The sequence below is a fragment of the Scardinius erythrophthalmus genome (assembly GCF_964197995.2).
Source record: "Scardinius erythrophthalmus genome assembly, chromosome: 1".
Taxonomy (NCBI): Eukaryota; Metazoa; Chordata; class Actinopteri; order Cypriniformes; family Leuciscidae; genus Scardinius; species Scardinius erythrophthalmus.
Window position 1 is genome coordinate 24,271,365 of NC_138221.1, and position 27,764 is coordinate 24,299,128.

Here is a 27,764-nt window from a genome sequence, read left to right on the forward strand (position 1 = left end):
TGGGGTAGATTCGCAAATGTTGATTGAGGACAATCATGACCATTTCAATACGGGGTAGATTCGCTAATGTTGATCCAGGACTATCATGACCATTTCAATACGGGGTAGATTTGCTAATGTTGATCCAGGAGCATCATTATCATTTCAATATGGGGTAGATTCGCTAATGTTGATCAAGAATCATCATGACCATTTCAATATGGGGTAGATTCGCTAATGTTGATCCAGGACCATCATGATCATTTCAATACGGGGTAGATTTGCTAATGTTGATCCAGGAGCATCATTATCATTTCAATATGGGGTAGATTCGCAAATGTTGATTGAGGACCATCATGACCATTTCAATACGGGGTAGATTCGCTAATGTTGATCAAGAATCATCATGACCATTTCAATATGGGGTAGATTCGCTAATGTTGATCTAGGACCATCATGACCATTTCAATACGGGGTAGATTCGCTAATTATGATCCGGGACCATCATGACCATTTCAATATGGGGTAGAGTCACTAATGTTGATCCAGGACCATCATGACCTTTTCAATACGGGGTAGATTCACTAATGTTGATCCAGGACCATCATGACCATTTCAATACGGGGTAGATTCACTAATGTTGATCGAGGACCATCATGATCATTTCAATATGGGGTAGATTCACTAATGTTGATTCAGGACCATCATGACCATTTCAATACAGGGTAGATTCGCTAATGTTGATCCAGGACTATCATGACCATTTCAATACGGGGTAGATTCACTAATGTGGATCCAGGACCATCATGACCATTTCAATATGGGGTTGATTCACTAATGTGGATCCAGGACCATCATGACCATTTCAATACGGGGTAGATTCGTTTATGTTGATCCAGGACCATCATGACCATTTCAATACGGGGTAGATTCACTAATGTTGATCCAGGACCATCATGACCATTTCAATACGGGGTAGATTCGCTAATGTTGATCCAGGACCATCATGACCATTTCAATACGGGGTAGATTCACTAATGTGGATCCAGGACCATCATGACCATTTTAATATGGGGTAGATTCGCTAATGTTGATCCAGGACCATCATGACCATTTCAATATGGGGTAGATTCGCTAATGTTGATCCAGGACCATCATGATCATTTCAATATGGGGTAGATTCGCTAATGTTGATCAAGAATCATCATGACCATTTCAATATGGGGTAGATTCGCTAATGTTGATCCAGGACCATCATGACCAATCCAATACGGGGTAGATTCGCTAATGTTGATCCAGGACCATCATGATAATTTCAGTATGGGGTAGATTCGCTAATATTGATCCAGGACCATCATGACCATTTCAATACGGGGTAGATTCACTAATGTTGATCCAGGACCATCATGACCATTTCAATACGGGGTAGATTCGCTAATGTTAATCCAGGAACATCATGACCATTTCAATACGGGGTAGATTCACTAATGTGGATCCAGGACCATCATGACCATTTTAATATGGGGTAGATTCGCTAATGTTGATCCAGGACCATCATGACCATTTCAATATCCAGGACCATCATGATCATTTCAATATGGGGTAGATTCGCTAATGTTGATCAAGAATCATCATGACCATTTCAATATGGGGTAGATTCGCTAATGTTGATCCAGGACCATCATGACCAATCCAATACGGGGTAGATTCGCTAATGTTGATCCAGGACCATCATGATAATTTCAGTATGGGGTAGATTTGCTAATATTGATCCAGGACCATCATGACCATTTCAATACGGGGTAGATTCGCTAATGTTGATCCAGGACCATTATGATCATTTCAATATGGGATAGATTCGCTAATGTTGATCCAGGACCATCATGATCATTTCAATATGGGGTAGATTCGCTAATGTTGATCCAGGACCATCATGATCAGTTCAATATGGGGTAGATTCACTAATGTTGATCCAGGACTATCATGATCATTTCAATACGGGGTAGATTCACTAATGTTGATCCAGGACCATCATGACCATTTCAATACGGGGTAGATTCGCTAATGTTGATCCAGGACCATTATGATAATTTCAATATGGGATAGATTCGCTAATGTTGATCCAGGACCATCATGATCATTTCAATATGGGGTAGATTCGCTAATGTTGATCCAGGACCATCATGATCAGTTCAATATGGGGTAGATTCACTAATGTTTATCCAGGACTATCATGATCATTTCAATACGGGGTAGATTTGCTAATGTTGATCCAGGACCATCATGATCATTTTATTTTGGCATAATAATTAAATAATAAATTGTATTAAAGAACCCAAATCTGCCATGATTCCCATAAATTAGCATGGTAAGCAAATTTTCCAACATTTCTACTGTAGTTATGGTCAAATTATAAGTTAATTGAAATCTTTGCGTTTTATTACTTATTACAGTGTTGGATTAAATCTAGATCTACTATTTTGTATTGTAGGAAGTGCTACTGTAATTGTAACTGTAAATCTTAATACTCAGTTTAAGAAAAAAATAACTTAGTTATGCACTGTAGTCACATTTTACAGTGTCTAGTAAAACTTTTTTGGATACTTTTGCCTTCATTTATATAATTAATTAGCTTAACCCACATTTCTATTTTATCCTTGAAGGGGCTATATTTGGAATTCACTAACCCTTGTTATGCTTACACAGACAACCTAGGAAGTCATTGAAGGTCTCGTTTTTTAAGCATCATAGTAAACACTGGCAATAAAAAGTGATTAATATATGAAAATTCTATATAGCCCCTTTAAATTGTTTACAGAAATGCTTCCTAATGAACTGTGACATTCTTGTTTTCCAGCTTTCAACGTATGATTCAACATGACTAGTAAGGGTGCACATTGCGTATCACATATACATATATACCCTTTTAAATTTATGCTAATGACTTTTATACACATACCCTATATACAGATATACAGCCTTGGGAGTCCTTAGTGGGCTGTGTTGGGCCAAATAGCATTTCAGCTTCCCATTTAAAAGCACTGTATGAGCCAGGCTACATACCAGATGTGGTGAGCTAAAAGTGTATTTATTAATTGCAGGTGTATTTCAGAATTTTATGATTTTTTTCAGGTTCTAACTAAAGTTATCAATAGGTAATGGATGCTCTCATGAGTATCACCTGCAAGGTAAGCAATATATAATATATGTCTGTATATATATATATATATATATATATATATATATATATATATATATATATATATATATATATATATGTAAGAATTGATAAATTAGGAAATTCCAAACAGTCTGTTTTGGGGGTGACCAGGCCCTGAGAGGACAAAAGGACCTCTCTGGAGATTAGCATTTGAACTGGTTCTCATGCACCATCGAGACGAAAGTCTCACCTCCGAGTCATCCTAATCTACATCTCTTTCCCTCTCCCCTCACCCCTCTCTCATGCTCAGATAATCAGCTGAAATCACCCAAGAAAATGTATAGTTTAATGTGAATGATTATCACAGAGTATGTTCATGTTTGGTATCATTTAAAATGTCACAGTGCGACTGGTACAGATATCTCATATCCAGATAGATAAAACAAAAGGTAATAAGGTTTTTAAGAGCTTATGGATAACTGATTTACAAAGGAAGGTGGTCTCTAAGCAAATGGTCCCACACCCCCATGAAGATGCAACCACTGCATGCAAATTTCTATTGTTACATGGTTCCAGGTGAAAAGGTTTGTCTATTTAAGGAAGTGCAGCAGGGAGATCGAGGCCCTTTTCTGTATTTCAGATGGGTCCGTAAAGCTGGGAGATGTAGATCTCTCAGCCTAACGTATTTCTTCAATGTTGGGTTTGCATCTTATCTCTATTCCAGAGCATTTGATGTTTTGTATTGATTATCTTTGAATTGATTATGGAATTGGCATGATACATTTACCTGACATAATAAATTGTTACATTGTTGATTATTCTAACTGACTTTGATATTATTTTCATTGAAGAGTTAAACGGAATAGTCCAACGTTCACTCACTTTTAGTGAGGCACAGATATTATTAAAACCTTTCATTTATGGAGTCAGATGAATTAACAAGAGAATACATAACTAAATGTATTGTAAATTTAACCAACCAATATTTTGCACGAGTAAGGACAGAACACGTGATACCTTCCCCGTGTATTGGCGAACCGACAGATTGGACCAATTTCACGGGCCTTACATATATATATATATATATATATATATATATATATATATATATATATATATATATATATATATATATATATATATATATATTACAGTGCTATGCATAAGTTTAGACACCCATGCTAAAGTTGACTAAAGAGAGGAATAAAAAATCATCTTTTGGAAATTGAACTTAATGCCTTAATTAAAAAAAATTGGGAAAAATCCAACCTTTAAGGACACCAATTTTCTTTGTGAATGAATAATGTATCGTAAATAAATAAATGTTCTTCCTTAAAATACAGGGTGCATAAGTCTGGACACCCCTACGTTATATTCCCATAGAGGCAGGCATATTTTTATTTTTAAAGTTAAAAAAGTTTTTAAGTTACAAAGTTCCCTTGGCCTTTGGAATTAAAATTGCCCCACATCATCACATACCAATACGTGGCCTTCACCATACCAAGAGATTGGCATGGTTTTATTTCAGTTACCTAATTGCTGGTTTGATTTGCATTGAGAGATGATCTTATGGAAAGTACCACATGCCAATCTCTAGGTATGGTTCCGTACATACATTTTCAATGGAGGGACAGAAAGCGCTCGAACCAAATCTAAAATATCTTAAACTGTGTTCCGAAGATGAACGGAGGTCTTACTGGCTTGGAACGACATGAGGGTGAGTCATTAATGACATAATTTTCATTTTTGGGTGAACTAACCCTTTAAGGTTGTTAAATCTGACAATAAGCTTTTATGTTTGACATTTTGTTTATACAGATGGTTCATCTCTTCAAAATGTTCCCAAATGATCAAGAACTAATTTAATCAGGGGCCTTTTATTTCTGTAAAATACCCTTATATTTGTGTTATATTAATAATTTTTATAATCAATTTTTATTCAAAATAAGATTCTTGCATCTTCAATATGTGGAATAATTAAAAATGTTTTATTTGATGAAGGGTGTATGATTCCTTCTTATGAACACAAACAGAAACATACCACATGTCATCTAGCCACATTGCAATGGTACTGTAACGGTAATAATTAATAATAGATCTAAAATATCAAATTTACATTGACAGAATCTCTTTTTTAGCACACAAAATACATTACATTGAAAACAGCTTTGCAGATTCTTCCGAAAACAGTATTGTTTTGAAATTAACATCAAGTTAAACAAAACATTTGGCCACACTAAAATAGCTCTTAATTTGATCCCAAAATTCATACAAGATATTCGGCACTCAATCCTGTATTCACGTTTTCTTTAATTTTCTTACTTTTTTTGGGTTGTCTTTCTTATTTTAAACCCTCCTGAATTTGTGCCAGAAATGCAGGTTTTCTTGGAAACCTTGGAAGACTTTTTAATTTTTTTTTAATTTTTTTTTTTTTATGCATTGCATGGGAAGAGTGGCTGTATCTTCCCAGCAGGCACCGGACGTCAATATGACGTTAGATTGACGTTGGACCCAAACGTTGGAAGTTGACCTCATTCTGACGTTGAGTTATGACGTTAACCCGATTTTCATTTTCAACCAAAATGCAATGTCTGTCCAACATTGAAGGTAAAGGTCAGTCTGACGTTGGGTTATGATGTCAACTCGATGTTGGGTAAACCTCCCATGTTGGACGTTGCATTTTGGTTGAAAATGGAAATCAGTTTGACGTCAGAAACCAATGTTAAGCTAGACATCAAACTCACATGTTGGGCCAGATATCAGTCAAAACACAACATCAGCTGTCAAATTCCAACTTAAAGAAATATGGTTATTTTGTTGGCATGACATCGAACTTTTAGCAAAGCCAGGTTTTCGTTGTAAAATAAAAATCAACATACAAAGAAACTTCATGTAACAACAAGATCGAACAGAGGTCAAGATTCAATGCGAGACAACCCAAAAGTATTTATCTTAAGACAAGAGCAATCAGAAAAGTAACTTAAAAATCTTAGTGAAACTGGAATCCACAAATGTTGTTTATTAGATAAATGACCCAGAAATTAAATGGATTATAAAATAACCTTTTATTTTATTTTATTTTTTACATTATTTTAACAGAAGGATTACAACAATAACCATTTATATTTAACATTATCCTTATTTTAAAATCGTACAAATGTTTTTCCTGCCGCCTCCGCCCACCCTGTCTGGGGCATATTTTAAACATAAGGCGACAACCGCTCCAATGTTTGCCTCCGTCTCCTTTGAAGTCCTCTGGACACTCTCTGTAAGAAATATTAGAAAATTAAAATGTATGGGGAAACTAGGATATGATGCACTACAGTAAGCATTAAAACAATAAATATTGTTGGTCCAGCGTTAATGCTAGGGTAGGAAATTTAACAGAGGCTAGCAATAGCAAGCTAGCTTTGAAAGCATACGATCCCACCCTCCCTTCAGAGTGTCTCTTCAAAGCCATGCCTCCACTGCAAAGAGCCAAGAGGAGAGACAGAGTTGGTGGAGGAAAGTGCAACGCTTTTAGATTACCTCATGTCTTATTCACTGGTGAGACATAACAATACTAATGAATGTGAATAATGACAAAAATTTTATTTATTTTTTTAAACATATTGCAATAATATAATGTCATAAGTTTTTTTTTTTTTTTTTTAATAAAACCTTTTTCACTTGTTGGTTCAAGAGGAACTGCTAATGTTTGGCATCTATTCTCACTTTCTCTGCACAATTAACACGCTAATGTGATCCACTTCTTGATCTCATCCACCAGCTGATGGGTGAATCTGCTGAAAATGACCATCTTCTACAGAAACATCATGTCCATTGTGCTGGTCAAATATTCTCTGCACAAAAACTTTGTGTCCTTTTTTTTTACTTTAAAAGAGTAAACATGCTTTACACCCAACAGCTCTGTGACTTCTTTCATATACATTTCCAGATCGTCTGCAATGGAAAATATAATATCCTCTTCTTTTATCTTTTAAACTGGGGCAATTTGTGGTCCTGAATGATTTTGTGTGCCCTTTGTTAATTATTTCTGTGATAAAGTTATCTTCTTGATCATCTGGTTTAAGAACATGCACCTTGAGTTTAATGTTTTTCTGTCTTATTTTTCTCCTTTCTTAATTTTCCACAGACTTTTTGATAAACTCCTCCTTCATAGAACTTTTCTGAAATGTATACACACAAAAAATTATAATTTATTTTCAATCAGCGTCACCAAACACATTTACTAACTTTAAATGAGGAAACACTAACAAAGAGCTGATAAGTTGAAATATTACATTTAAAAAAAAAATTAAAGTTCTCCACATGAATGTAAAGGGATTGGTGATTCATTGATTCTAAATAAATGATGGTCCTGAATCAACATGAGTCCATCTACCGCATATTGAACTGATTGTGAATTTACCCCATATTGAATTTGTCATTATGGACCTCGATCAACATTAGTTAATCTACCCCATATTCAAATGGTCATGATAGTCCTGGATCAACATTAGTGAATCTACCCCATATTGAAATGGTCATGATGGTCCTGGATCAACATTAGTGAATCTACCCCATATTGAAATGGTCATGATGGTCCTGGATCAACATTAGTGAATCTACCCCATATTGAAATGGTCATGATGGTCCTGGATCAACATTAGCGAATCTACCCCATATTGAAATGATCATGATGGTCCTGGATCAACATTAGCGAATCTACCCCGTATTGAAATGGTCATGATGGTCCTGGATCAACATTAGTGAATCTACCCCATATTGAAATCGTCATGATGGTCCTGGATCAACATTAGCGAATCTACCCTGTATTGAAATGGTCATGATGGTCCTGGATCAACATTAGTGAATCTACCCAATATTGAAATGGTCATGATAGTCCTGGATCAACATTAGTTAATCTACCCTGTGATGAAATGGTCATGATGGTCCTGGATCAACATTAGCAAATCTACCCTGTATTGAAATGGTCATGATGTTCCTGGATCAACATTAGTGAATCTACCCCATATTCAAGTGGTCATGATAGTCCTGGATCAACATTAGTGAATCTACCCCATATTGAAATCGTCATGATGGTCCTGGATCAACATTAGCGAATCTACCCCATATTGAAATGATCATGATGGTCCTGGATCAACATTAGCGAATCTACCCTGTATTGAAATGGTCATGATGGTCCTGGATCAACATTAGCGAATCTATCCCATATTGAAATGGTCATGATGGTCCTCGATCAACATTAGCGAATCTATCCCATATTGAAATGATCATGATGGTCCTGGATCAACATTAGCGAATCTACCCTGTATTGAAATGGTCATGATGTTCCTGGATCAACATTAGCGAATCTACCCCATATTGATGTGGTCATGATAGTCCTGGATCAACATTAGCGAATATACCCCATATTGAAATGATCATGATGGTCCTGGATCAACATTAGCGAATCTACCCTGTATTGAAATGGTCATGATGGTCCTGGTTCAACATTAGTGAATCTACCCCATATTAAAATGATCATGATGTTCCTGGATCAACATTAGCGAATCTACCCCGTATTGAAATGGTCATGATGTTCCTGGATCAACATTAGCGAATCTAATATTGAAGTGGTCATGATAGTCCTGGATAAACATTAGTGAATCTACCCCATTTTAAAATGATCATGATGGTCCTGGATCAACATTAGCGAATCTACCCCATATTGAAGTGGTCATGATAGTCCTGGATCAACATTAGCGAATATACCCCATTTTAAAATGATCATGATGGTCCTGGATCAACATTAGCGAATCTACCCCGTATTGAAATGGTCATGATGGTCCTGGATCAACATTAGTGAATCTACCCCGTATTGAAATGATCATGATGGTCCTGGATCAACATTAGTGAATCTACCCCGTATTGAAATGATGACGATAGCAATTATCAAAATATTGTTTACAATCAGATTCAAAAAGCAATTATTCTACTGTTTTTTTTAAATGTCATATACTTTTTGCACACTTCATTCAGACTAAAATCATAGTAATCTGTTTTAAAGACCTGGAATTTATTGAAATTTTTAAACATTATTATAACATTTGATTAAATATTAAATATGTTTTTGTCTGTAAAGGTATGAGAGAAAGAAGACTTTTAGGGTTGTGGAGTGAAGTAAGCTTAGCTATTAGCTAAACGGCTCATGGCTGTTGCATTTATGTTCAGGGTTGCATTACATTATGCCATTTAAGTGTTCTATTAAAGAATTTTTTTAGTGAAAAACATACATTTACAAAGTCAGATTTTTAGTTGCAGAGAGGGTCAAAGAAAGAGGACAGACAAAATAACTTACCTTTTGTCAGTCAGCCCGAGGCAAGAGAGGAGGGAAGGTTCAAAATGGACCGATTGGATTTGGTCGGCACACACTGATGACATCAGAGGCTTGTGATTGGCTGATTAAATGATGATCCAGGATCAACAAAATTTGTTGATCCAGGAACACATCTTACTTGGCAAAATCACGGTGACCGTTCTCTGGCTAGAGCGCAGAACAGCGGAGTTTGTATGGACAGAAGTGCCTGAGCTTGTGTTTTGGGTTAAGCTGCGTTGCTTTGACATTGTGGAAAATATAACAATAGAAACAAAATGTATTAGCCTTTTTACCCGTTATTATCAATCTAAATTAATCTCGTTTTTAATTTAACTTAATTGCGTTTTTCTTTATTTAAATTTCGTTTTTTCTTTATTTAATTTTTAAATTTTGTTTTTTCTTTATTTAAATTTCGTTTTACTTTATTTAAATTTCGTTTTTCTTTATTTAATTTTTAAATTTTGTTTTTTCTTTATTTAAATTTCGTTTTTTCTTTATTTAAATTTTAAATTTAGTTTTTTCTTTATTTAAATTTTGTTTTTCTTTATTTAAATTTTGTTTTTTCTTTATTGAAATTTTAAATTGTTTTTTTTCTTTATTTAAATTTTGTTTTTCTTTATTTAAATTTAGTTTTTCTTAATTTAAATCTACCCTTTACTGTGTCAGTAATTTGTTAGTCAGAAACATATAGACTACCTTAAAGTATTGCTTAATTTAACAGACCTGTGTGTGCGTTTTATATCACTGGTGCAGCGTGAGTTAAGTATATAAGCCCTGCCCGCGTGAGGTGCGCCGCTTCCCGCTCGCGTTGTTCTGTAGTTTACTAAAAGTTTATTAATTCTGAACGTGTCGCGTCTCGCGTGTCCATCTATATTGCACCACCAAATGCGACACTGCACTCCCTTGCGAAGTCGATTGGATGAACGGTTCTCGAAATAATCAAAATGCAAACGGACATACAGACACATAGAGATTCCTGCCTTTATTAGAGAGAAGAATATGTTCAGCACCCTCTCGAAGCTTTGAATATTTGATATTTGTTCATTACTACCGAAGCTTCGAAGCTCAAAAAATGGTATTCGGACCAGCCCTAGGGGCGGCACAAATGTTTTTCGCCTAGAGCGGCAGAAGTGCACGCGCCGGCCCTGCACACAATACTTTTTTAGGTGACGTATCACACCCCTGTATGTTGCTTTGCATCAAATTAAACGATATACAGCACAATAACGAATTTATATATAACACAAAATGTACACAAACCTGTATTTTACCGAAGACATGCACCAATTTCACACAGCTGCACTGCTCTGTCCTGAAGAGGTTGCAAAAAGTGATGAATAACTCAATCCCTGGGTTATGTCATGTCTGACCTAGGATCTGGGTATCACAAAAACTACCCAAACACTGTGTTTTTGTGTCTGACCCACGAGCTGTGTAACATAAAACTATCTAAAAACTGAAAAAATAACCCCAAATAAATGACCCATGAGGTTTTTTTAGATTTATAACATGCGATAAGCAATTTTCCAGTTCCATCTGGTTGGAAGTCGGAGTCATCACGCCGGTATGGAGAAGGGTTTGTTGAGGATCAGTGCTGATGGCTGTCGTGTCGATGAGGCCTTCCCAGGGCTGATGAGGCTGGCACTTCAGGGATGCGTCATGGATGGGTCCAGGCGCAGGTCCACCATCTGATCTGGATCCGGCTGACTTCAGTAAATCTCGGAATAAACAGAAAGACTAACATTAGCGTAGATGCCATTCTTTTTATGATGTAACAAGTATATCAGATGTTATAGGAAGTGTCCCCGGTTCCGGCTCACCTAATCAATGCAGCCTAATAACCATTTAACATTTGAATAATAGAAAATGTAATGTTCTATATGAATGCCAGGTAAAAGAGATGCGTTTTTTTCTAGATTTAAACTGACAGTGTGTCTGCTTCCCGGACAATGTTAGGAAGACTATTCAAATGTTCAGCAAAGAGGCAAACAAGTGATTGCATAAAAGGGTCTTTTTATTTTATTCTGAGTCACATGTTCCATTGCACAATGGACAGGTAGATGTGTAGGTGGTCTCAAACGAATCACCTGAAAGAAGAACAGGAAATGAGATGGATCATGTTGACCCGTGAATTCAGCCAGAGCAAAGCATAATTACGATGATGAAAGTATACTTGTCTGATAGTAGTCATAAACATTTATGACTGCTGGCTTGAGATTTTCCACTTTAAGAACCTGTTTCAGCTGCAGAGTGTAACTCAGGGGGACACCTTTGGGAACCTGCGAGACAAAGGATGAACAGCAGCACATACGCAGCACTTGATTAGATGGCAGCTAGTAATATACCCAAGTCTCACCTCTTTCAGATACACTAGGACATGATCATCTTCAGCATCAACCCGCTCCACTAGCGGGGCAAACGATCGGGGTGAAGAACCAAGCTGAGAGGAAGAGACCATCATTTACAGACACAATTACATCTAAAGGAGCTTCAAGCATTTTGGGACTTTCTAAATCATCTTAAATACAAACCAATGACGTGTCAGCTGTGAAGCCCGACAGGAGCTTAATATCCACTAGAACCATGTTGGTAGTTGCTTTTGCTCCATTGTATCTGAATGAAGACAATAAGTTTAGTCAACAGGAACAAGAAAGCAGTTCTCCTTTGTACGAGTTATAAACAAGATCTGATTTCCACACACACGCACGAACGCGCAATTCTTACTTCACTGTAAAGTTCAACATGAGATTGGCCCCAAGCGGTCGGCAGTACTCGGTCACATTTGCTTCAAAATTCAGTGTTCTGGAGACTTTAACAGGTGTCAGGATGTTGTAGAAACACGCAACCTACAGTTTGAGTGCAGCGCAAACTCAAAAGAACAGTAAAATTCATATTAACAGAAATAGATGGGGTTAAGATGCATACCTGCACAGACACACAAGTGGATCCTGATGCTTCAACACTATATTTGCCGGGAATGTTCTTCAGCGGCTTCTCCTGATACAGCAGCCTGTTGTCCCGATTCACTTTGAAGCTATAAGAGTCTCCTCCTACTACTGAGGACTGTACGGTAACAGTGCTGGAGCCGTCCAAGCTGAACACTTGAGCAGAATACACCGACAGGGCATGAAGAGCCACCACAGTGTCCTAAAAACAAGCACCAGATTAAAATAAATCCTCAAATGACTGCACTCATGTTTGGTAGTCAAGAGGCACCTGGGTGGAGGAGAACCCTCCATAGGGAACCCTCTGCTGGGTCACGAGCCAGTTGACAATGCGGTTAGCATAGCCCAGATTAGCAGTCGTGAGAGGCTGAACAGCGAGAACCGCTAGCATCACATAAGAGCTGATCTCCACCGCCAGAGTATCATCAGATGTCGTCTGAGACCAATGGACCAAATTAGCGCCTTAGGACAAGATGGAGGGGAGAAAATTTATGCCAAACAACCAGAAGTATAAACCCGTATTTAAGAGTAAGACTTCAGTGTTAAGGTTTTATAGTTCAGTTTTATTTGAGGACACTGGAGTTTGGGTCAATTTGCAAACAGAAGAATCTTTCAAAAGCAAGATACTTACCCCAAACTTTTGAACGATAGTTTATATTTTCATAGACTGCATTTTCGATTTCAATGGTGTTCAAATGTAATTTGTGATGCAAAGCTCCATTTTCATTGGCCATTACTCCAGTCTTTAGCATACTTCAGAAATCACTTTAATATGCCAATTTGGTGCTATAAAAAAAATGCTTTTGCTGCTTGATAATGTGGAAACTTCCATAGTGCGTTTTTTCCCCCATTTATTTTAAATAGTTATTAAAAGTCTTGACTCATTTGATCATTTAAGATTTCTGTGGTAATAGAACCCTTAATCAAGTCATGCATAAGTATTCTATCATCAATCAGCCAATTTAAAGTAAACAAATTTAACAATACTGTATAGATTTAAACTGACTATCAAATTCTCATGACTATGAAGTTTTGCTATCTAACATCTACATCTGACATTTTTACATCTAACAATAAAGTTTACATGTAACCAAGTAGTGATTCAGAACATAGTTACTTTAGTCTTAGTAACTAAAGGAATTGAGTGTGAAATGTTTGTGTAGTAGACATTTGCATTTTAAACCTAGTGAAAAGTATAGAATAAGCTTACACTTTAACAGGCTTCGTAGATAAACATTGAGCAAGATGAAGTGCTTTAAAATAAACTGGCAATTATTTCTTTATTTGGATGAGAAACTTCCTGATTAGCCTCCATGATTAGCTCCCGCACTTACACAAGTCCCACTTTCTACCAAGAACTTTGACATTTAAGCTTAAGACAACTTATACAGAGGAGCAAACAAGAGACTGGTAAATTTCACCTTCAGAAATGGCAAGGTTTTTCAAGGTGGTTAGAAGCTGTGATTGAGTGGCGGTCTCTCCAGCCAGACTGAAGGTGTAGGCCAGCAGAGCCGTGGTGTAAGTGTTTCCCAGGTTCCCAGCGAAAGGCCTCAAGCATGACAGAGCGTTGGTAATGACTGGATCCTGAAGGGTCAAAACCAATCAGACAACAGCCAAAACAGAAAGGTCACCTGCAAGGAACTCAGAACTTTGAGATGTTTTTACCTTGATGGGGACGCCTAGTTCAAGCAGTGACGCAACCGTGTAGGCGGTCGTGGTCACGTTTTCACCAACTCCACCCTACAACACACCAGCATATGGATTAAACTCAGACAGAGCCTTTGAGTTAGTGTCCATTTGATAACACATGTACCTTCATGTCATTGTGGTACAAATTTCCCTGTTGCATGAAACAGCCATTTGAACCCTGTTGGCTTATTAGCCAGTCCTTTGCACTCTGAAGGACATCCGGATCAATGAAGACAAAGCGCTTGGCTAGACCAAAAGACCTCATGACAAAGGAGGTCAACCTGGCCATGGAGGAAGTTCAGTTAAAAACCGCTGAATTTAACCTGCTGTGACAAAGGTTACACAAGAATAGAACAGTGTGAAACTCACCATGTATTGGAAGCATCATCACCAAATGTGCTGTATGACCCGTCACTGTTCCTGTAGTTTAGTTGTCCTTGGTATCCTGTTGAAGTAAAAAAAAACTTGGGGGTGCATATTTGTGTTTTGACAGCTTCAATGGGAAGCGCAGGAGTTAACATTACATTTCGTACCAACTTAACATTTAGTTTCCCAAACATTCAATGGATCTGCTCGCACATACCGCTTTTAAGGAAGCCTGTGGCGGTCTCTCGGATGGCTGCGGTGAGTTGCCCCGTGACTTCCAAGTACTGCAGGATATAAATATTGGGAGCAAGAACAACCATATTCTGTTCTCCACAGCCATACGGCATCTGTAATAACCTATCCAGATTCTTCAGCGCACGACCCATTATGTCCCCTATGAGAGGTCAAGCATAAAACCCACATCAGAAACAAAATTATTCTGACAAATCAAAATGTTTTTAACCCATTGAAATTTACCAAGGACTGAAACGGAGCATCTGGCTGATCCCTGAACCACATCTGTTGGAAACGTTAGAGTCACGTCTTCAGAAAGAACTTTTCCTAGGGACCGAACAGAATGGATTAGCATTGAACACTAGGTTAATGTTTGGTTGTACAGGGAGAATGTGTTTTGATTTAATCGAGTTCAAACAAACCCTTTGGACACAGTAACCAACTCTGGGTGTTTGTCTTTTCAACTCCTTCAGGCTATAGAAGCAATAAAACACCACATCAGTAGCAGCATGATCTCCATGATCAAACTCCAGAAGGCTGGTAACACTTACCAGGACAAGAAGACTTTGAGTGACTACATCAATGCGTCCTCTCATTGGCACAGTCACGACTTCAGTGCCACATGGAGTCTGGGATGGTTCAGCTGAAGCATTGACAGTCACATTGACCGCTCCTGTAGTGACAGACAGGAAGTGAGAAATACCACATACACTTCAAATTTAGAGAGAAACAGATGGTCCGAAACGGACCAAGAACCGAAGCTGAGAGAACCCATTTGAAGGTCTTTCTCCCATTGGCACAAAGACAGGATGAATACGGATCAGTATATGGTTTAAGAGTGAAGGCCGTGGATGAAGCTGGAGTTACATTAACCTGCCAACAAAACAGTGCACATGAAGGACACAAACTTCTATATACAGATCCATTATATGAAAAAACCATGACAGACCATGATGCACTTGGACAGATAGCTGAAGACTGTGGCCTTCAGCTCAAAAGACTCCCCACGGACGATGGAGTACGGCAGGGAGAGCTCCAGGAAGAAGGGCTGGAAGACCGTCAGCAGAGCAGGAGGAGCCAGACCAAAACCTTTGGAGGACAGGCAGAACGCCTCAGTCTCCCATGTGATGATAGTGTCAGGAACAGTGAGAGGAACTTGCGTTGATCCAGTGGCTCTGAAGGACAGAAGGGAGAAATAAGGGGTATAAGAAGTAGGGTTGCCAACTGTCCCGAATTAGCCGGGACGTCCCGAATTTTGGGTCTAATTTATTTGTCCCGCACGGGACCTCCCTTGTCCCGATTAAAGAGACTGCTACACACTGATCTAACCACTGACTGATACAACAGCAACACGACACTTGAGAATGATCACGAGACCACATCATCCAATCACAGTCCACACTCACGCGCATCAGACCATAACGAATATCAGATTATTGTTTGATTTGCGAACAGAATCCTCTACTGTCTGGTCGCTCCTGGTTCGATCCGGAGGTTCCGGACTCGCGCTAACGGCAAATCCCTTTCACTGTCCGGCTGGGTTTTGATTTCGGCAAATCAGTTTGGTGAATTCAAACATGATTATTGTTCATCATGAGTCCAACATCCAGCCACGCAAGAAAACATGAAATCTTCCTGAGGGAAAAGTATGCTATTACTTTCTTTAATTTCTTTAAAATGTAGTGTATAGGCCTACTGTTACAAAAGCTTTCTATTTCAGATAAATTCTATTTTGAGCTATGGTTTGTGTGTAATGTGACTTTGTGTGTGACCCTAAAATTCGTTTTAGAATTAAATTGTACATAAATAGGTTAAGCAAAACAAATGTGTTTTTATCTGAGAACATTTTAAATACATACGAACCTGAACTGACATATACTGTGTGATACCCTACAAATATTTTGAGTGTCCCGCATTTTCCTGTAAAGAACCACGATTGTCCCGCATTTTTCTTTTCTGAAGTTGGCAACCCTAATAAGAAGTAAAAACTATGAACAAGTAGCTTTATATGGAACAAAAGACTTCACACCAACCCCACTTCAGCAACCTGCCAGATCCAGGTTTCTGGAAAGTAAGACCTGACGATCACGTCAAAAAAAGAAGCGAAGAAGCTCTCACTTTCTTCTACTGAAGCAGCTGTTGCCATGGTTTCAGGAATATCTGTTGGCTCTGAGGTTTGACCGTTTTCATGAACAGTGTTATTAATCAAGTCTGAGTATGGAAACCCCACAATCACATTATATTATTTGCTTAATATAGGAATGTTTTCAGTGTAGATACTGCTGTATTCCTTTTAACTGTTATGGGTTAACAGCAGTCCAATCAAACGTCATTACCTTGTGCGTCAAGGGTTACTCTTTTTCCCGTAAATCGTTGCGTACGGCCGTCTGCCAGAAGCTAGATATTTTAGTCAAAGTTTTAAATACAGATATTTTTCTTGAACGCATCGCTTCACTTTAGAAGGACTTTATTAACCCCCTGGAGGCACGTGGAAAACTTTTATCATGAATACTGTAGATCCGCTTTGATGGACTTTCCAAAGGCATACAGCCATTCACTCCCATTATAAAGCTTGGAAGAGCCATGACATTTTAATATAACTCCAATTGTATTCGTCTGAAAGAAGAATGTCATATACAGCTAGGATGACTTTTTGGGTGAACTACCCCTTTAAATCAGGAACATCACAAAATTATAACAATAAAAAATAAAGTGTTGCTTTACTCCAAATCAACATGGTTAAGACAATCAGTATATGTACTGAAATGTCCACATGCATATGAAAGCAATTAAACTATTTGATTTGAAGTTACTCTCCAAAACACCCTATCTGTTCCAATCTCAAGTAAAAATTGGGTTATGGCCCATACAGGAACAAACAGCAAACCACTGAAAAAACCCAAGTACATTTTCTGCAACTAGAAATTGCTATGCGAGTTATTACACATTCAGAGCAAGAATCAAAATAACGGCCATACTGTGATGTAAGTTGCGATAATTCAGGCCTCCATACATCAGACACTGAGGGACTCTGATAGGCAAATTTGTGGCAACCTTCATCCCCACACTCTGTTAGAACAAGACAAACATAAGATTTGAAAATTAAGGATTTAGTAAACATGAGAATTATCGTTTTTATACCTTGAAGGTTTCGTAGGCTTGGCCTGTAGAAGCAGCTTGATGGGGGCGAACGTTCAGGCACTCCTGTGCATCCTCAACTTCATATGGATAATCAGATAGTGATCGCACTGGGAGCAAGTTGAACACCTGAGGAGAACGGAGAGAAAAAAAAAAAAAAAAACACACACATGGATCATTTAGCCACATAATCAGGGGTTTTCCACAGGTCTTAAAGTCTTATTTTGACCTTCTACAAACTATGGCCTTAATGTCTTAAAGGGGTGGTTGATTGATTGTTGAAACTTTGCAGTGAAATCATAAAGTTCAGGTAAATTTCATCACGATCGCTGAAATTTACATAAACCCGACCCCGGGAACATGCAACAAAGGGTGTGAGGCCATGTTGAGAAGAGGAAGATGTAACGAGTTAGCTCTAGCATAAAATAAACTTTGTTGCAAGCAGTGAATCAGAATCAAATTCGAATTGTGCACAAGTTTTATTAACTAAATCACAAACACAACTAAACGCATACATGCATGGCTAAAATAGTGAGTGACAGAATGGAATCGGAAGCAGGAAAATGGAACTATGGTAAAGATCCATTTAACTATGAAAAGAACCATCAGCTTATCATTTTCAGAGTACCTCATTATTTGTATACTTGCATGGCCTTTGCAGCAGAAACATTTTGATGGTTAATAAAGAAAAGTTTGTGAACTTGAGTGGTTTGTTTGACTTTGTTCTGGTTGAAGGTTTTCTCTCTCTCTATGAGTGATGTAAGTTTGCAGTTTTCTTCTGAGTTGGATTGAAGAAAATACTGTCTGACTCCTTTGGGAGAGTGAAGGCATAGGCTGTGGCCGATGCTGGTCGTGTGTGATGCTGGCCAGTGGTGAGCCTATGTTCTGACATACAACCCAAAAGCGCTGCGCTGTTACACTACGTGAACTCATTCAGACGCACACACATAAGAAAATGGAAGAGTTGTATAACATTGTTCTTTTTGTGCGCAAAAGGTATTCTCATCGTTTGATAAACTTAAGGTTGAGCCACTGTAGTCACTTGGACTATTTGACCAATGTCTTTTCACTAACTTTTCTGGGCTTGCAGATGCAATTACCTATCAGCCTATGAAGGAGTGAGCCAGCTCTCAGATTTCATCAAAAATATCTTAATTTGTGTTCCAAAGATGAAAGAAAGTCTTATGTGGTTGGAACAACATGAGGGTGAGTAATTACTGACAGAATTTTCATTTTTGGGTGAACTATCCCTTTAATGCCCTAAAATAGCTTGAATGCAACTCTACACCCTTGCTTCATTTAGAATATGTGGATCCATGAATATGCAATTAGCCCTGCCTCCAGTCACTCATACCAGCAAAGAGATCCACTCAGTTTGTCAACTTTACTGACGTAAACGCTGCACAATGGTATCACTCTACAACATTGGACACATAACTGTAATTATAATTAGGCTTTTGCTTGACTGAATTAGCAAACCACTAATAATGGTGTTGCTAATGTTATACAAACCATGTTCCAGATCATCATAACATACATCATTATACATAATTCACCTGCTATATTGCTAATGTACACGATTTTTCAGCTCAACAGAAAAATATACTGGTATGGCTTCTCTTGAGACTTCCCTGCTTCATAGTAATGATGATATGCTAAAGCCTGCCTGCATGTTGACATGATTGCTTACAAGGTAGTTTGTGATGTCAGAAACAATTTCAAACCATATTTAGAACACTGCAGTTTTAAAGAGAAAATACTCAGCAATGACATGGACTTATGAATTTGCACATGGTTTGTCTGAAAGTATATTAAAAACACCAGACATATAAATATTAAAAACTTGGTTTTTCACCACAGGGGGTCTTAAAAAAAAAAAAAAAAAAAGCTCCATTCATTTAAATTGACTTTCATCTTAATTGATCCGTTCAATTTGTCTTTAAAGGTGCATTGCGCAACTTTTCATGTTAAAAATACCCGTTTTCTAACCCATACATGCTTAAACAATTGCCTGATGGGCTGAATGAGCCCTTCTCTGATCACTGCGATTGCGTCTATAATCCTGTACAGTAAAATAAATAAGAGGGATTCGGGTCGGAATCTGAGACTGGGCGTGACGTCATGCGCGTTCACGGCACGCTCATATGTCTGGCAGGTTTGTGTATGCGCCGACGCCGCCATTCTCCGTAGAAAATGGATTCTAAGAGAAGTTCATTAGAAGTTCAGAGAAGAGAAGTTTGTAGTTCATTTCAAACACCAACGCAAACTCCACGTAAGATAAAAAAAAGAGAACTTTTGTCTAGTGCAACCAAAAGGTCCAAATTGGAGTCAGACAGGCGTCGGGGTAAGACGAGAGTAAACATAGGGAAGGCTTTCAACAAATGGAGAGATCTCCGGTCTGCTCTAGGGCTCAAACGGGATCCTCAGTTGGCTTTTTTCTTGATAAAAAGGTAAGATATATCCCATTCTCTAATGTCTGATACGGCCAATAATGACAATAAATGACGATCCATAAAATGTGTAATGCTTTAGCGTAAGCTAGATAAATGTACAATCGGAATAGGTTTTACTAACTTACCATTGTCAGTGATCAGGTTCAGAATGATTGTGATATAAAATGCTGATATATAAGTTAGATACTTAGACACAAATTTTTAGCAAATTACTGCTTAATTGGGTGATTCTCCAACTATGGTACTTTTTATGTCCTTGACAGATATTAAAAAAACTAAAAAAACATTTCCACTTTTTTTTTTTTTCACACTTACTACATGTGTAGGGGAACCCATATATAAAAAAATCATTGTTCAATTCTGTTGTTTTATATAAAATAGGAGGCATTTTATATGCGTTTTTTACTATTTTGCCTCTGTCCCTAGGCCAGACTTTGGGTCTTCAACCTTATCTCACTTAAAATCTAATACAGATAGAATTTTAAATTCAAACAGAAAGTATGCATTATAACCCAATTCATTCAAATCTAATATTATTTTTTATATTTCTTTTCAATTTGACATATTTTAAACATGTTGAACACTTGTCCCTTGGGTTCACTGTCATTTCCACACCTCTGCATTAAATGCAATCCCAGGCTCAGTGTTCTAGATTTGTATACTCAGTAACCATAGTAACTGACACTCCAGAGGAAACCACATGGCTGAATGAAAGAATGGTCCTAGCAGAGGTTAATAAATTGGAGATATATCAAGGTAAATATGAGAAAAACTGCGAGTATGTTTATTGTATGTCATTTCTGAATCGCTCATAATTCATTCCGACAGAAACATTTCTGGATGTTTACAATTTCATCAGGTGATATTTGAGATTATTTAATGCTAACTCTAAAGCTAACACTAACAGGCTAGTCAAACATGAGATATTAGAGGGAAAGCAGGAAAATGTCATTTCCACAACCGTCTTTTCCACATCTGTCTCCATGGAAGTGATAAAGACAGGTTGGCTTGGCAAGGACGTTGTCTGTGCTTAAAAGCAAAGTAGTTTGCCTATAGTACTAAAAATATAGTGTAAACACATAAACTTTACATATAATGTCATAGAGAATGTTTTAAATTGAGATATTTTATTGTTTACAACTAAATCTGACATAGTCTCTCTGTTGTTCTTTAAGATAGCACCCAAAACATCAGCAGAGAAGTCCAGACTATTCAGGGAAAGACTAAAATCTGATCCAATTAAATATGCTGAGTTCCTAAGGAAAGACAGAAAGATATGAAAAGAAAAAACAGCAAGGACAGGTCTGAATGTTATTTTCACCATAACCCGCCTTTCCCTTGTCATTTCCACAACCACAAATATTTTTTGGTAAAACATTCAAAAAAAATAAAGTTAAGGTAATGATGGTGGTGGTGTTGATTATTTAGCATGTATATGAGTTGATATATTTTATAACTACAAATATTTCAACATTTTTGTTTGAAAACACGTTTTTGTTCGGTTGTGGAAATGACAATTTATTTTGCGATGTCTGGAAAAAATGTTAAAAAAATACATATTATTTCATAAAAATCAGCACAGCCAACTTCAGGGCGGGTATCTAGGCATACCGGGGAAACAAATTATGCCAGTAATATTGTAATTAAAAATGTTTCATTTTCTGAAAATGTCCAGGTCCAAAAAGTACCATAGTTGGAGAATCACCCAATTACGATGTATTGCTATTGGAATATGCTACTTAGCTTATCAATAAAACAGGCTAAACCCCTGCAAATCTTCGGCGGATTAGCCTGTTTGGCTTTTATGGTAACGTCATAGTGCCACTTGATTGTTTATTACCTTGAGACATTTGGGTGTACTTTGTTGACCGACTGTGTGGTATGGTATCATGATTACTATTTTGAGTTTTTACAAAGTAATAACTTATATTGTTCATGAACGTGTTTCCATAATAATAGTCATAAGTGGATACAGTAAACACATAACACAGTTCAACATGGAGATAGATGGGAATAAAAAACGAAGTTTTCTACTATCCCCATTTTTTTCCCTCACACATAAGTGTGTTATTTACTCAATTGCCTTTCCTTTCACATATTTTAAATTACTTGCAGATTTAAAACTTTATTACCTCTGAAGACATTATGATTGTAAACAAAAGATTTGTGCGGCTGATGCTCCTTGGGTTATGACCAGCTCGTGCTCGTGCAAGCGTGCGTGTGCGTGTGGTCCGTGAGCGTGCACACCTCTGGTTGCAGTTTCGCTTGCCGCCAGAGGGGGCGTAGTTCTGCGAAAACTCAGACTCTTGCGCAATGCACCTTTAAGTCTTAACAGAAAACATGATAAAAAATAAAATGGCACATGGATACCATTTCCGCACTCAGATGTCTTCTTGGCTCCATCATCCGGATGCTCTGATCTACAGCACTGATGCCACACAGAGATCCTGCTTGAGCAGAGACAGTCAGAACATTTTCCTCAGCAGGAACAGCCGTAGCAGGAGAGAACTGTAGAGACACCTGGAACAAGAACCAACACGCTGTAGGACACGTCACCATTCCCCACTTGAAGACAAAAGATGCTAGTGCACATCATACCTGGTTTTGGAAACATGTTTCTGTGTCAAATGATGCACTACCAACAACAACATTCTCACTGGGCAGAACACAGTAGACCAGAATCTGCACAACTGGAGCCATATCGACACTGACAGACAGCTGGAAAGACACAGAGCCGCTGGTGACTGTATTAGAAGCCCTTGCTGTGACTGTCTGAAACCCATGGAAGACGATCACTCCTCTGGACAAGACCTGACAAAAGGGTGCAAAAGGTGCTGAACAATGCCACCAGGGGTGCGTTTCCTGTACAATGATGTAACTCGCTGCTTCACTACCAAAGTATGATGCATCACTGAAGAAATCAACTATCTTGTCACGACTGTTTCCCAAAACCGTATCGTTGCAACGTTCAACCACGTTGGTTAATATCACACAGGTTGTGGAGTAAAAACTAATGAATTCATTTGAGATCAAATTAATGCTAGATGTTTTGCTATAAGTTACAGACATGGCATCAGAGGACTATTTCTCTTTTTCTTAGTTAATTTGCTTGATTTCCAGATTCAATTATAGGCTTATTTCGTTCTACAGCACAAACGCACATGAGCACTCTTTTAAAAAAAAAAAAAAAAAAAAAAAAAAAAAAAAAAAAAACTTAAACTGACAGACTAAAAGACGTAAATCACATTTGTATATATTCAAAATGAAAGAGTTTGTACTGAATGTCAGCTTGCTTATTTTGCTCAAGGTAAGGATTTAAGTCATACAAACAAGAAACTCTGCTTCTAACCACAGGTCGAGAGCTGTCGATCCAACCACAAAACTTTGCGATGCTGGTTGCAAATGTTCGTTGGAGCTGTGGTTTCAGGAAACAGACTCGTTGAACTATGCAGATAGCGGAGGCTAACAATGCTTTTGGGAAACGCACCCCAGTACAGTTTAAAGAAAGGAAAATATATAATATAATATAATATAATATAATATAATATAATATAATATAATATAATATAATATAATATAATATAATATAATACCCACCATATAAATTATGTCAACAGTGTAGTCACCGGCCTCTCCAACAAAAGAATACTTCACAGTCACTGGAAACGCAGCACCACATTTGAGTGGCTGCTCGAGCTTCACTATAGTCAGTTCACTCGATGATGGGTTGTCAGGAGAATCAGGTTGGAGAAGCTGAACAACCCTTGTATCTGTAGTGAAGTGTGGTGATTTGTAACCATAAACAACCTCTGGAGTCGCACTTGCCTGGGGAACAACGAATGGAATTGGTTTCATGCAAAAGGGAGTGAGAGAAGTCAACATGTCACAAAATATAAAGAGTGAATCATACCACGAGATTGAGAGCAGCTTTAGGAAGATTAGCAGTGCTGAGGGAGAACGTGGCCAGTCCTTTCTGGTTTGTGGTCAGATTCTGCAGCAGTTTGTTGGGCCAGCTGTTACGATCCAGGAGATAAACCACTTTGTTTGCGATTGGAGTATCATCAAAACGAGACACTGATATCTGTTGGAAATGATCAAGGTTAGGAAAGGGAGCCACTGTGAAGGCTTGTGTGACAAGGAATGAACTTGTACTTGCCTTTCCATTAATCATTGATCCAGGTTCAAAATAATCAGGGAGGTCCACAAATGAGACCTTGCCCACTTCAAATGTAATGGACACTTTTGTATATTTCGACATCACTACATCTGGGGGATGAAAGTGAACATCAATTTTAAGCATGTGCTGTTGGTTCAGATCAGCAAATGGCTTACCTGTTCCCTCCTCAAGGACATAAACAGCATTTATAAGAAAATCTTCCATATTATCTTGCATATTTTCAAAGCTGGTGTTGAAAAACGCTGATATATCGACAGTAAGGGATGCACAGCCAGTGTCGTTCATCTGGTAGCAGAACAAAGAGACACATTTAAGTCAACCACAAGCAGAAGAAAAACCCTCCACTGCAAGTCAGGAGTCACACCTCTGCGGTTTGAGTCAGGCAATGACGGGTCAACTCAGGAACCACAACGTTTGGAAGTGGATTACGACACACTTCCACCAAGGCTAGACCAAGCACAGGTTGGCCATGTGTGTATCTGGGAAACATCACAAGGAACAAGATCAAGAACTGACCAACCACAAGACAAGAAAATAAAGCTTTACTCACTTGGCACAAGCCTCAACTTTCAGTCCCACATCTGCAACGCTGTACGTCTGTGGTGCGTTTACGGTCACGTCAAACTTGGGCAGAACTAAAACATATGCTTTTAGATTAAGACCTCAGATCTGTCACTGTACTGTGGCACATTATACTTACCGTACTTTTTCACCTCAAAAGCCTGGGAGATCATTTGGTCACCAATAAAAGCCTTTAGTGTGTACATCCCTATCAGAGCCTCTGGGTTTAGCTTGTGAGAAAGCTGCAATATCCACCCCGTTGAGGAAACATTTGTCCACTGACCAATCTGGTTAATATTATTGTCCTATTAAAACAATTAACAGCTCAGAGAAAAACTGCCAAAAAAAAAAAAAAAGTGCAAAAAGCTACGTAGACTTCAGTCAGACTTGCACTGGAGCAAATTCTCACCTCCACCACCAGCAGATTGTACTGAAAGACAAAGAGGAATATTAAACATTTAAAAGCACATATTTATGCAGCAGAAAGTCTTTGAAGAAAAGAGCAAAACTATGCATGTAAAAACCTACATTAAATTTGTAGTTTGTTTAAGGTCAGAACATACAATATGGTGAAACATCTCATCTTACCGTCTGATCAAGAGGCACAAATCTGGTATCCATAGTGACAACTCTGAAATTCACTGCAAAGGCACAGATAAACTCACATTTATTGCATAATGCACTTGAAGATTATCAAAACGTATAGCATAATGGACTTTCTACACCTCTAATATTAAACCAAGGGGCATTTACAGCTCACCGGTTTGTCCTGGATTGTAGATGGGTTTGTCTGTCTGGATGAAGGTCAAAGGCTGGTAACGTCTGAACATGACTTTCCTCTCTTCAGTCGCTCTGAAGACCTTCCCTTGGACTTCTACCTGCAGCGTCTGCACAGATTCCCCATCTACTCGAGGAGCCTGTGGAGGAACTCGGTTAACATACAAAAAAAAAAAAGCCAAAAAAAAAAGTCACATGCATCTTATGACAGACCTGGAAACTGAAAGAGCGGTGAAACGACGTTGAAGAAACCTGCTGCACAAGTTGAGTTGTCCTGTTTTTCTCATCAAGCAGAGAAACTGTCATTGTGAGGCTCTCTTGGGGTTTCAGAAGAGTTATGCATAATTTGGCATCAGATCCAGACTCAATCACTGCAGGGAACGTCACCATGAATAACCTGTGAAATAAATAGCTTTTAGCTCCAGAAACTAATGTCCCACTTAATGGTGTAAATCCTTGGAAAGTCTTAAAATCTTTAGGTGATTGGAACCTCTTAATTATTGCTCTGATGGTGGAAATGGGGATTTTCAATGCTTTAGCCATTTTCTTACATCCACTCTCTATTTTTTTTAAGCTCAACAATATTTTGCTGCACATCAGAACTATATTCTGTGGTTTTACTCATTGTGATGGATGATTAAGGGAATTTCGACCTTTGTGTTTCCTTCTCTATGTCACTGTTAAACCAAAAGTCATGGCTGGACAAGTTCATGTTCTTAGTCACCCTGGTGTGCTTTTAAAAATAAAAAAATAAAAAAAAAATAATAATTGTAAATATCATTGGAAACATACTTCAGAGATATATATATAAAAAAATATAAAAAACATTCCTAGGGGTGCCAATAATTGTGGTCAACATGTTTTGGAGAAAAACCACTTCATATCGTGAGTGTCACCCCACTTGCAATTATTGTACAATAAAAGGTTAGATTTGATTTTTTTTTTTTTTAATAAAAGATCAAAAGGTTAAACAAGCAGATTTATTTTTTACAGCCACGTGCACGTGATGGGGCTGAAAAGAGCTTGCGTTGATTGCCGATGAGACGCACCAGCTCAGAACGCGGAGAGAAACAGCACACATTTCATTAAAAAGTCTACACAAGCATATTGATCAATGTGTTTTAAACCTGCAAATACAGTTCACATTTCCTAATTCTGCATGCACAACATGAGACAGTTCAAATGCTTAAAAATATAACATATTTCAAAGTTGCTGCTCTTGGACATGGATTAATCATTGGTTTTGTAGGCTAAATCAATCGGAATAATGTCATTTAAAAATAAAAACAAATACAAATACATAAAATGTGGAAATAAATAATTGTATTAATGTGGAAAAAAATACGAGTCTATAAATAAGGATATATATATATATACACATTTTTTTTTTTACATTTGGATTACAATATATCATATACAATTCCCAAGTTTTTCCAATTAGATTTGTTCTTAGACATTATAACAAATTAGCTTTTAAAATATTTTTTATATATTATTATTATTATTATTATTATTATAGCAGTTATGTACCATTATAGTTAAATCCCTGAACCTAGTGGAAAAACTAATGATAACATTCAGAGCTATTTACGGTCCTGATGGCTGTCCCTTAACAGCAAAGAAGAAAACGGCTAAAATGAGCCCTTTCCAAACACAAATCTCCCTCACAGCCATGGAGAACAATCATCCAACGCGAAACAAGCGTCTCTTTCAGAAATCCCACAGTACTTCTGTTAAAATCTAGGCTACCACTGTTTACTGCTCGACAGCTTCTCTCAATCATCTGCATTCAACGCTATCGGACGGGAACGGATTGATTGATTGATTGATTGATTGATTGAACACTTAATAAATCCTCAGGCAATGGCAACATCTCAAAGGGCAGATCAAATTAATTCCAGGTGGTGGTTAATCAGTTAAATGA

The 27,764-nt window shown here is 37.7% G+C and overlaps 1 protein-coding gene across 1 annotated transcript; it reads right to left on the minus strand.

Annotated features, from left to right (window-relative positions):
- Positions 1-11,519: 11,519 nt before the first annotated feature.
- On the minus strand, positions 11,520-26,383 carry LOC308695396 (alpha-2-macroglobulin-like protein 1; the record flags this gene model as incomplete). Its single annotated transcript, XM_081373519.1, has 34 exons — positions 11,520-11,587; positions 11,674-11,779; positions 11,857-11,940; positions 12,032-12,113; positions 12,225-12,346; positions 12,426-12,647; positions 12,717-12,907; positions 13,867-14,029; positions 14,111-14,185; positions 14,259-14,415; positions 14,504-14,579; positions 14,718-14,894; positions 14,978-15,061; positions 15,157-15,208; positions 15,286-15,407; positions 15,484-15,607; positions 15,684-15,909; positions 16,768-16,945; positions 17,713-17,803; positions 17,876-18,001; positions 22,696-22,845; positions 22,924-23,136; positions 23,923-24,150; positions 24,236-24,406; positions 24,482-24,591; positions 24,658-24,787; positions 24,867-24,981; positions 25,053-25,137; positions 25,203-25,368; positions 25,473-25,493; positions 25,652-25,704; positions 25,824-25,980; positions 26,054-26,237; positions 26,331-26,383. 34 exons carry the CDS (start codon positions 26,381-26,383, stop codon positions 11,520-11,522), a joined length of 4,362 nt encoding a protein of 1,453 aa, XP_081229645.1.
- Between the last annotated feature and the right edge of the window lie 1,381 nt (positions 26,384-27,764).